This window comes from Neophocaena asiaeorientalis, unplaced genomic scaffold (assembly GCF_003031525.2).
Source record: "Neophocaena asiaeorientalis asiaeorientalis breed wild unplaced genomic scaffold, Neophocaena_asiaeorientalis_V1.1 scaffold90, whole genome shotgun sequence".
In the NCBI taxonomy this organism is placed as follows: Eukaryota; Metazoa; Chordata; class Mammalia; order Artiodactyla; family Phocoenidae; genus Neophocaena; species Neophocaena asiaeorientalis.
Window position 1 is genome coordinate 813458 of NW_020172445.1, and position 12537 is coordinate 825994.

The window sequence follows — 12537 nt, forward strand, 5'->3', positions numbered from 1 at the left end:
AAAAAAAAAAAAAAAAAAATTACACTTAGAGAAGAGAAAACCCACATGCCACAGCTAGAGAAGCCATGAAGAGCCCGCATGCCACAACAAATGATCCTGCATGCCTCAATGAAGATCCCGCGTGCTGCAACTAAGACACAACGTAGCCAAAAGTAAATACATTAAATAAAATAAATAATAAACATTTTAAAATAAATTTTAAAATTTTCTGAAAAAGAAAAGAAAAAAAGATACAAGAAATGAAGCAAAGAAACCTTCTCCGAAATTAAGCTGTCATTAAGAGCAAACTGTAACTGATAACAAAGGGTAAAATTCCTATGTTGAGTTTTCCTGACCTTTTTTCTTTCAGTTTTATTGAGCTATAATTGACATACAGCACTGTAAATTTAAGGTATACAGCGTAATTACTTGATTTACACATACTGCAAACTGATTACCATGATAAATTTAATTAACATCCATGACTTTATACAGTTATATGGGGGAGGGGTTTTTCTTGTGATGAGAACTACTCTCTTAGCAACTTTCAAATATACCATACAACAGTGTTAACTACATTCACCATGTTGTACATTACATCCCCACTACTTATTTATCTTATAACTGGAAGTTTGTACCTTTTGACTACCCTCATCCAGTCCCCCCCACCAACCCTCTGCCTCTGGTAACCACAAATCTGATCTCTTTTTCTAGAAATGACATTTCTTGCTACAAGTCATTTAAAAACCCACCTAAAATGTAAAGGTTTGCTTGTTAAGAACTATAAAACATGTTTAGATAATGACAATAAATCACAAAGCATGGCTGGTATAGGAAATGATAGCCCATAAACTGTATTAGCTCAAATTTACTTCAGATATAATTAATTTCTCCACTACAATACCCAATGCCATAAGACAAGTACTGAGAGAAAAAAATGAGTATCAAGATTATTATACATAGCCATTCTGATGTTTGAGTATATAAAGGCAACAAATAAACATTCTCAATCATGAAAGAATGCAAGGAATATAGAAACCAAAGCCCTCCTTAAACAAACAAAAACACTTGAAAAAGAAAAAATAAAAAAGAATTAGTAGTAATCACTGAATCCAACTATCTACACATATAGGACTAAGCTAAATAACAGGAGTGGTGGGACATGAGGCAGGGAGATGTCTATAGATCTGAAAGGAAGAATAATATAAGCATCAAAATTCAGGAGGTAGAGGGTAGTGTACGTGGGCCTCTCACTGTTGTGGCCTGTCCCGTTGCGGAGCACAGGCTCCGGACCACAGGCTCAGCGGCCATGGCTCACGGGCCCAGCCGCTCCGCGGCATGTGGGATCTTCCCGGACCGGGGCACGAACCCGTGTCCCCTGCATCGGCAGGCGGACTCTCAACCACTGAGCCACCAGGGAAGCCCCCATATAGTTTTATTTCTGTTTCATTTTTTAAATGTTTCATTCAAGTAAAATTAAAGTTAATATTCAATTCTTTTTTTTTTTAAATAATTTTATTTATTTATTTATTTTTGGCTGTGTTCGGTCTTCGTTTCTGTGCGAGGGCTTTCTCTAGTTGCGGCGAGGAGGGGCCACTCTTCATCGCGGTGCGCGGGCCTCTCACTATCGCGGCCTCTCTTGTTGCGGAGCACAGGCTCCAGACGCGCAGGCTCAGTAGTTGTGGCTCACGGGCCTAGTTGCTCCGCAGCATGTGGGATCTTCCCAGACCAGGGCTCGAACCCATGTCCCCTGCATTGGCAGGCAGACTCTCAACCACTGCGCCACCAGGGAAGCCCAATATTCAATTCTTATGAGTCAAAACTTACATATTATATTTTATACACTCGAATATTATATAATTATAATAATTTCACTTTAATTTTCTAATAAATTCAAATAAAAATTAATTACAAAGATGTTCAACATAATCTTATCCTTAAAAAAAGTCCATGCATTTTTCTAGTCATCCAGCTAGTCTTCCACTAAACATACACATAGAGAATTATCTGGAATGTTAATCAAATGTTAACAACTGCTTATTTCTGAGGGGGTTAGATTTTAGGTATTTTATTGCTTTATTCTTTCTACTTTTCTGTATTATTTGGACTTTAAACAAGCATGTATTGTACTTATAAACATAACACATTTTTTTCTTTTTTAGATCAGAAAAACAACTATTTGACCATTATAATCTTTCCCCAGAGTTTCACCAGCTGGAGAGTCAGTCCAGGAAGAATATCTTTTAGCCTAGCAAAAAAAAAAACCTCAATGCGGAAGTGCTGCTATATCAACAAGGACACAAAACCTCAATGTAAGCTTTCTAGGTTTGAAAATTTTCTCTCTTCGGGCTCAGCAGTACCTGACTGAATAGACCATATCATTAACAGATGTATGGTATCTGCAGAAACACCCCCAAAATCTCATACCTTCACAACAGGATGTCCCCCAGTAGACGCTTTCACTGCTCCTCGGCTACCTTCAGTTTCATAATGGGCTCGATGATGAGTTTTAGGTTGCACTTCTATTTTCAGTTCATATTGTCCAAAATGAGTTGGTAAAGGCCAGTCTAGTGGAGGTAATGAAGACGTGCTATAAACAAAACACACAAAGATGCATTTCACCACGCTAGTATTGTCAAGCAATGATTCAAATTACTTGCACCAACATTTCTTCCCATGATCATTGAAGCAAAGTATTCAAAAAATAAAAAAAACAAAACATCACTTAATAAGTTATAACACTGGATATGGTGGGTGTTTAAGAAATAATTCTTTAACCTGAAGAATAAAATCAATTTTATCTACTTTTTAGTTTCGTATATATATTTTTTAAAAGGATAAATTCTAACATTTCATAAACTGTAACTTTCTCAAATATGTGTATATAATTACAAAAACAATCAAAATTTAAACAGCTTAAAGGGGAGAGGTTCATTTAGATATATTAGCATTGAAAATATGGCATTAGAAAAGAAACAACTTCTACGTCCACAGGTCAAATATTAACGGACCCAAACCTAGAATGATTTGTATTAGAAAGTAATATCTTCTTAATGATTGGTGAAATGGGACTTTAAAGGTCTCTTCTACCTTTGAAATGCTATCATGCCTACAGTAAATTCCTAAATCATTTCATTACTTCCTTGAATGTCCTCAGCCTAGCTTTACCAGCTACTCTGAAGCTCAAAGGTATTAATTTTTATTAGTCTGAAGCAACAACTCAACTTCATCAACTCTCAGCGAGTTTCTGCACTTGTTCAAGCAAACCCCTAAAAAGATTAAGATAATTTTCAGATGCAGAGTGATGGGCTCAAAGGAATCTTCAATACCATAATTCCACATTACATTTTTCTAAAGATCTAGATCCAGAAATAAACATTCATACCAACAAAAAAAATTTTTAAGAAAAGTAAACAGACCCAACTCCATGTGGGGATTTAATACATGGTAAGTTGTCTTTTCTAATCAATTATAGACTAGATTGATTCTATAAATGGCATTGTGGTAACTGATAAGCCATTTAGAAAATAAAGTCATTACAATAGTCTTCACTCCAGTCCTTAGCCGGACTCACAATTCAAAAAAAAAAAAAATTTTATATATATATATAATTTATAAATACAAATACTACATATGTTACATACATATATTATAAAAATTATACATAAAAATTTTGTTAGAAACTCGTGAAAGTTAGATTTTTTTATTTGTAGTTACTTTAGAGTGGGGTAGGCTTTCAAATATAACATAAAATCCAAAAGCCGTGAAGGAAAAGACAAACCTGAATATATAAAATTTTAAAATTCCTCTACAACAACAAAAAAAATCACAAACTTATAAAGTGAAAAGACAAAAAAAATTATGGGAAAAACCACTTGCTACAAATATAAAAAGCAAATTTCACTTGTATATTGAGTTCTTAAAAATATAAAAAGCCTATTCCCAAGTGGTTTTTTTTTTTTTTTTTTTTTTTACGAACCCGTGTCCCCTGCATCGGCAGGCAGACTCCCAACCACTGCGCCACCAGGGAAGCCCCCCAAGTGGTTTTATTAGTAATTTAACTTATACTATAATCAATCTTTTACAAGAAGCTTTTGTGGATAAGAAAATTCCTTCTAGGGATTCTTAAATGTAATTAATTTGCTATTATCTGCAATTCATTATACACTTTGAAAATTATAACTTTAGCCTATCTAAAGACACTTTTAAGACTAAAAGGAAAATAAATGTGGACTTTGTCTGCAAGAAACTGAAGAAAAAAAAAGGAGGAGGAAGAAAAACGGTCAAATAATTCTATACAGATAATGTAGTTACATGCCACCAGTAACACATAAACATGAAAAATGACCATCATCTATTTCCATCAACTCACCGAAATATAGGGGTGTGACCAGGCTTTGGTTTGCTCCAGGTAAAGGGTGAAGGAACTGAAAGAAATTGGTCACCAGATGAATCTTTCTTTAAAGGATACTGAGATCCAAGGCCATCATCTATTGAAGTTTCCCGGGATGGTGAAAGATTCCCTTGGTCATCTGAACAGAGCTCTAATTTTCCTGGTAGTACGGTAGCTTGATCTTCAGAAGTCTTCCTTGTTTTCAGAGGAATATCAGTCTCTACACAGTACTGAAATGGAAAAAGTGCAGGGCCAAGGCCTGATCCACCCTGAACAGAAGCATTGAGCCAGGTATCTTCTGTTACACTTCCCCTGGGGGAGTGACCAGGAGAAGGAACAGGTGAGTGATGAGGCGAAAGGGACCCAGCATAACAAACCTCAGCACTAGAGTGCCGCCGTTTCCCACAAGGGGAAGTAGGCCTTGATGAGGGTCCTGAGGCTGGCCTGGGGCTCAGCCAATTCTCATCAGTGACACTAGATCTAGGAGAGTGGCAAGGAGATTGCCTAGGTGACAAGGAGTGTCCAAGTCCATACTGTTGATTCCAGGACTCTTCTCCAGGGCAGCCTCCTGGGGAGCCACCAGGAGAAGTCAGAGGGGATCCGAGAGTAAATCGGGCAGCAGCTTCATTCAACTCCGAATCCACATCATCATAAATATGTGAAAGAGATTCACAAGAAGACGCATCTGAGAACCAGCTCCTAGAAGAGATGCTGCTGGCAGGACTAGGACTAAGGGAAGACTCCCGGTAGGATGGCTCAAGAGGAAGATAGAGATGATCTCTAGAAGGCCTTTCCAAATATTCCCTTTCTGGGTCATTTATGTGTAGGTCATCTTCATGAGTATCAATTTCTTGATGACAGTTAGGAGAGATGGATGTAATTTGAATACTTGGGCACTCAAAGGGTTTGGGACCACCTAATGGGCTGTATTTAGATTCAGGAATTTCACAAGTTCCTTCATAGTTTTTGTGACCTTGGAGCTGAAACGATGATGACAAAACAGAAGAGTGAGACGGTAATCCATGATGTGGTAAGCAAAGTGGTGAGTTTAAAGTAGATGGAGGTGGATCTACATTAAAGATGTAAATGGATGCACAATCATCTGGCTCAAGATCTATGGGGGTTGGGGGGAGCAAAAAAGAAAAAAATTAACAAAACAAGAAATTAGAAATCTTAGATGTATAAATTACTAGATGAGAACGTAAATAATAATTATCTTGAGAGGAAGAAGGTGGGACATAAAATGTACATTAGCTCCACTGAAGAGTGGTGTATGTGTGTGTGTGTTTTAATGTATCTGATTATTTCTACAGATATACATAATTATCACATATTTAATTTTTTCTTTTTCTGTATTTCCGTATTTTCTAAAATAAGAATCTGAAAACAATAAATGCTTTTATAAAAGAAATAATCATATCCATAATTCTAAAAAATACTCACAGAATTATGTAATGATATGATCATATAAATTCAGCCTCACCTGGGGTCTGCAGGTTAAAATGGAGTAAAGGATAAAGCAGAGTCTTTGAAAGGTTTTTAATTATAATTATACACACTAGTTTATTAATGCAAAGTATTACAGACTGATATTCAGGAGACCTAGACACTAGCCTACCTCTGCCATTAGTTGTGAGCTTAGTCACATATTTTAACCTCTCCAAGGCCTCAGTTTCCTTGCAATAAAATTCAGGAAATGTTTATGATGAACAGAAAGAGTTCTTCCCTTCACAGTCACACCATCAAGAATTCATATCTTTGGTCATGGCAAACCAGGTTACAAAAGACACATGACCCCACTGGATCCTTCACCTCAACTAGAAAATAACTCAACAGGGCTTTTAACTATTAATTGTTAAAGTAATCCTCATAAAGGCAGAACTTTTAAAATGTACCCCTTGCTAGAGTATTTAACACTAAACAAGTCCTGCCAAATTACCTACTGAGAGCACCTGCAGCAATAAGGGTATTTTTGCAACTTCACTTTTAGGAAGGAGCGATTATTTTCCATTTTCACAGAGGCAGAAGTAGTACTAACCCCTCATACAAGGTGCTGGTTGAACACCTTCACTTTTTCCAGAGATCATCATTGGGAAACCAAAGACAAAAAAAACTGTTCATAGATACAACAAAGAGAAGCACAAATTTGTAGCCTCTTCTCAAAAGTACTCAAGTAGATCACATTATTTAATTACATAAGTACCAGTGGAAAATAACAAACACATGTCTTTAGACTCTTGGTGTCATCATTAGCCAGCATCCTATAATTTAACTACCTCCATAAGTCCTAGATTTGGGAGCTTTTAAGATGTTCTGTGGTTAGTAAACATACTCAGTAAAGAGTTCTTACATGTATTAAAACAACAAAATAAAACCCCCTAGGTTTAAACCCTGGCTCTGCCTTTCCACCACTGTGTGAACATGGACAAGTTACTTAACCTGCCTGAACCTCAGTTTTCTGAGGCACTTTTTTCTATAAAACTGGAAGGCTGTGAGTAGAGTATTACCTGAAATGCACAGGACCATTTTAAGGCAAGCAACCTAACACAATGACTAATATTTAGCAAGAACCCAATACATACCTTATTTTTTTTTAATTCTGAAATATTTCCTAATAAATTGAAACACCTTTCTAAGTATACCACTCACTCCACTCTCTCAACCCACTTACTGAATCAAGAGAAGAAGGAAATCAGAACTCCAAAGAAGAAAACCCATCTGTGACTTAGATAAAAAGCTGAAGGGGGCTTCCCTGGTGGCGCAGTGGAATCTGCCTGCCAATGCAGGGGACATGGGTTCAAGCCCTGGTCCGGGAAATTCCCACATGCCGCGGAGCAACTAAGCCTGTGCGCCACAACTACTGAGCCTGCGCTCTAGAGAGCCCACGAGCCACAACTACTGAGCCCGCGTGCCGCAACTACTGAAGCCCGCCTGCCTGGACCCTGTGCTCCACGAGAGAAACCATCACAATGAGAAGCCCGCGTACTGCAACGAAGAGTAGCTCCCGCTCGCTGCAACTAGAGAAAGCCCACGTGCAGCAACGAAGACCCCAAGACAGCCAAAAATAAAAACAAATGAATAAATTTATTGAAAAAAAAGCTGAAGGGAAAAGCTATTAAAAATAAACAACAAGGACTTCACTGGTGGCACCGTGGTTAAGAATCTGCCTGCCAGTGCAGGGTACACAGGTTCGAGCCCTGGTCCGGGAAGATCCCACATGCCATGGAGCAACCAAGCCTGTGAGCCACAACTACCAAGCCTGCGTACTGCAACTACTGAAGCCCGCACGCCTAGAGACCGTGCTCCGCAACAAGAGAAGCCATCGCAATGAGAAGCCCATGCACCACGGTGAAGAGTAGAAAGCCCGTGGGCAGCAAAGAAGACCCAACACAGCCAAAAATACATAAATAAATAAATTTATTTTAAAAATAAACAACAAAATGAAGAGGTTTGGGGGAAAATGGGGAGTGACTGCTAATGGGTATTGGGTTTCTTTCTGGGATGATGAAAATGTTGTAACAGTGATTGTGGTAATGGTTGCACTATTCTGTGAATAAACTTAAAACCACTAAATTATAAACTCTAAATGGGTGAATTGTATGGTATGTAAATTATATCTCAATAAAGCTGTAATAAATATATAATGAACATATATGTATATTTTTCACAATTAAAAGTATTTTTTAAAAGTTAAAAAATTTGTTTCTTATCTGACTATAAGAAAATCATCAAAGAAATTGTAAACAAGTGCTATCACCTCACATTTAACATTTTCATGTATGTCCTGGTCTACATGGGTATATATTTTATACAGTTGTGACCATAACAGTTTTGGGCTTTTTTAAAACCTTTTATTAAAGGATAAGGTACATACACAAAAGTACACATATCGTAAGTATATAGTTTGGGTAAGCTGTCACAAACATACACACCCTGTGATAGCTCCCTTTAAAAAAAAGAACACAGGAGGAGGGATAAATTAGGAGTTTGGGATTAGCAGATACAAACTACTATATAAAAAGTAAATAAACAACAAGGTCCTACTGTACGGCACAGGAAGTTATAGTCAATATCCTGTAATAAACTATAATGGAAAAGAATCTGAAAAAGAATATATATATATATATATATATATATACACACACACACAAACATACATATCTGAATCCCTTTGCTGTACACCAGAAACTAATACAACACTGTAAATCAACTGTACTTCAAAAAAAAAAAGAACATCTCAGAAGTCCCCCTTTGGCTCCCTTCCAAGTTATTACCTCTCCCAAAAAAGTAACCACTATATTGACTTCTAACAGTCTAGATTTGTTTTGCCTATTTAACATACAACTTGGTCTTTCAATTTTTTCATATTATATTGGGCTTTATAAAGTTTCTAAACAATTTTCAAGGCCATATAAAATGTCAAGTCAATGATCAGTTATTTCCTACTTTTTACTCTTATAAATAATGTAGCATTGAACATCTCTATACCTATAGCTTTTTATCTTCTTTTGAAGTAGTCTTCAAGGATAAATTAAGGGCAGAGTTACTAGATGACAGGGCACACACATTTTTAGCACTCCTACTACAGAGACATTTGTTTCAGAAGACTTGTTTTAATTTGCAACATTGGAGGGACATAAGACAGTTTCTTCAACCAACATGTTATTTTAAAATTTAGTGTAATTTAGGACTAAAATGGTTCTGTATGAAATATGTTTGTAGGCTGCAAAAACAGAAAACTGAACTCAAAGTAGCTGAGGGGGAGGGGCAGTATTTTTCATCCAACAATAACACCAGGTCCAAAGGTAGAACATCTCCAGTGTAGGTGTTATTTCTTCAGTTCAACAAAGTCATTAACCAGTTTCTTTCTGTATTCCCATTTTGCCATTTCGCAGGTGCTAACTTTGTCCTATTCACTTTTCAACCATATATGTGTATTTTGCCCTAAAACCACAAGCAATGTGATCATTCATTTAATAAATATTTTTTGAGTAGCTACTATATAGCAGGCATGTTGTGGACACTGAAAACATGAGTAAGCTTTACATATGAGTAAAGTCCCCATCCTCTTAGAACTTATATTCTAGTAAAATGTCAGGTGGTGATATTTGCTATAAGGAAAAATAAAATAGAGTAAGGAGAATGGAGTAGGGAAAAGGGGAAGTTAATTTAGATAGGTCAGAAAAGGGCTCTTTCTCCAATGTTTGAGGAGATACCAAAAGGATATGAGGAATGAGCTATACAGAGATCTAGGGGAAGAATATTGTGGGTATAGGAAATAGTGAGTGCAAAAGGCCTGAGAACATAGTATTTTTGGAGTTTATGAGAAAAAGCAAAAAGGCCAGTGGGAATAGAGTGAGGAGATAAAATGATAAGGGCTTGGTGGGGGGTGGGGCCACTGGCTACTCAAGTAAGGCCTCACAAACCAGTAGAATGAATGGTTTTTATTACGAGATGAGAAACCACTGGAGGGTAGTAAGCAAAGCAGTGTCATGATCTGATATATATATATATAATCTGATATACATTTAAGAGATTTGTTATAAGCCAGGTGCCAAATAATGGAGCATAAGGACCCAGGAGGTGGTGGGTTGTAAAAGTAGAGGAAACATTAAGAAGTGAGTTTTTTTCTAATTATGGTAGAGCTGTCAGAACTCGCTGATGAATTAAATGGGAGAAAGAGGGGACTCAAAGATGACACCAAGGTTTTGGGCCTGAACTATTACAAGAACAGTACTTCTAATTACTGAAATGAAGGAGAAAATGAGAAAGAGTTGAGAGATATGAAATAAAAAAACTTTACTTTGTACATATTAAATGTGAGATTCCAATAAACTTTCCAAGTTGAGATATCAAGTACATAGTTACATTAAAAAGTCTCAGCCTGGGGACTTCCCTGGCAGTCCAGTGGTTAAGACTCCACACTCCAAATGCAGGAGGCACAGGTTCGATCCCTGGCTGGGAGCTAAGATCCTGCATGCCGCATGGCACGGCCTAAAAAAAAAAAAAAGTCTCAGCCTGGCCATGTAAACTTGGGAGTCTTATGAATGTATAGATAATATTTGAAGCCATAAGACCACAAGAGATGACTAGGGAGTGAGCTTAGACAGAGATAGATATAGAAGAAAGCAGGCCACAGGGAGATCAGCTCGGTGCTTTGCGATGACCTAGAGGGATGGGATAGGGAGGATGCGAGGGAGGCTCAAGAGGGAGGGGATATATGTATGCATACAGCTGATTCACTTTGGTGTACAACAGGAACTAATACAGTATTGTGAAGCAATTATACTCCAATAAAGATCTATTAAAAAAAAGAAGAAAGCAGGCAACTGAGGCATAGAGGATTCCAAACTTTAGCAACAGCGAGACAAAAGAGAATGGATAAGAAAGGAGAAGAGACAGTCAGTGAAATGGAAGAACCAAAAGTGTGGCATACCAGAATCCAAGTGAAGAAAGTGTTCATTCATTCAACAACTATTTATAATGTGATTAGTATTTTCTAGGAATTGTTCTAGATGCTAGGTATAAATAAGACATGCATGGTCCTTGCCCTCATGGAGCGTACAGTCTCAGAGGAGATCGACAAAAACAAAAATTAAAAATTGTAAGTATTATTAAGTGGTGGGAAAGAGACTAAAGAAGGAACCTATTTTAAAGAGTACAGGGATGGCCTTTCTGAGAAGGCAGCACAGGAACCAGCAAGCAAAGAAAAGGGAGGTGGGGGTGGAGAGGCATGAGTATAAGAGCTCCAACACAGGGGGAAAGTGTAAGCAAACACTGAGTCACATAAGACCTTGGCTTCTTTGAGGAAGTAAAAGGCCAACTATGGCAACAGTTAACAACTGAAGGGGGAAAACTGAAAGAAGCAAAAACCTAGAAGGATCATAGTAAGGAGTTTAAATTTTATTCTAAGGATAATATAAACCATCAAAGTTTTAAAAGGAAATGCATGATCTCTATTATATTTGAGGATAATTTCATTCAGAAATATATAGCAAATCTGGGATTGACCAGAACAGGAGGGTTTCATTTTTTGGATCAAGAGTTTAAAATGGGGACTTCCCTGGTAGCGCAGTGGTTAAGAATCCGCCTGCCAATGCAGGGGACACGGGTTCGAGCCCTGCTCTGAGAAGATCCCACATGCCACGGAGCAACTAAGCCCGTGTGCCACAACTACTGACCCTGTGCTCTAGAGCCTGTGAACCACAACTACTGAAGCCCACATGCTACAACTACTGAAGCCTGTGCACATAGAACCTGTGCCCTGCAACAAGAGAAGCCACTGCAATGAGAAGCCCGCGCACTGCAACGAAGAGTAACTCCTGCTCGCCACAACTAGAGAAAGCCCGAGCACAGCAACAAAGACCCAACACAGCCAAAAATAAATAAATAAAAAATAAATTTATATATATAAAAAAAGTTTAAAATGGCAGATTAAAAAACTCACGCCTGCAGGTGCACAAAAATGGGACTATACTTAATTCCACTAAACTATATACTTATAAATGGTTAAGATGGTAGATTTTATGCTATGTATAGTTTACTAAAATTAAAAAAACAAAAATATAAAAAACTGCTGGCACCTTGGTTCAAAGCAAGACAGCAGCACCCAACTATACAAACTGTCACTGAATTATTCACCACCATACTTCTGTAGTTAAAAAAAGAATCCAATTTTACTTAGAAATGTACTTGATAGGAACTTCCCTGGTGGTGCAGTGGTTAAGACTCTGCCTGCCAACGTAGGGGGCACGGGTTTGAGCCCTGGTCCGGGAAGATCCCACATGTCGCAGAGCAACTAAGCCAGTGCACCACAACTACTGAGCCTGAGTTCTAGAGCCTGCGAACCACAACTACTGAGCCCACAACTACTGAAGCCCGCGCACCTAGGGCCCGTGCTCCACAACAGGAGAAGCCACCGCAATGAGAAGCCCATGCACTGCAACGAAGGATAGCCCCCACTCGCTGCAACTAGAGAAAAGCCCGCACGCAGAAGTGAAGACCCAACGCAGCCCAAAATTAATTAATTCATTTTTTTAAAAAAGAAATGTATCTGATGGGCTTCCCTGGTGGCACAGTGGTTGAGAGTCCGTCTGCCGATGCAGGGGACACGAATTCGTGCCTCGGTCTGTGAAGATCCCACATGCTGCGGAGCGGCTAGGCCC

General features: G+C 38.1%; 1 protein-coding gene across 5 annotated transcripts in view; it reads right to left on the reverse strand.

The window, feature by feature from the left end:
- Positions 1 to 12537, reverse strand: part of NFATC3 (nuclear factor of activated T cells 3) — a 124190-nt gene that overhangs the window by 80212 nt on the left and 31441 nt on the right. For all 5 annotated transcript variants that reach the window (XR_003001652.1, XR_003001653.1, XM_024733828.1 and 2 more), the window contains exons 2-3: positions 4352 to 5486; positions 2407 to 2569 (exon numbers count right to left, since the gene is read on the reverse strand). Coding sequence is in view for 3 of the 5 variants with exons in the window: in XM_024733828.1 (XP_024589596.1) it covers positions 2407 to 2569; positions 4352 to 5486 (1298 nt within the window). In the remaining 2 variants the exon portion in view is untranslated. The remainder of the gene's footprint in view (positions 1 to 2406; positions 2570 to 4351; positions 5487 to 12537) is intronic.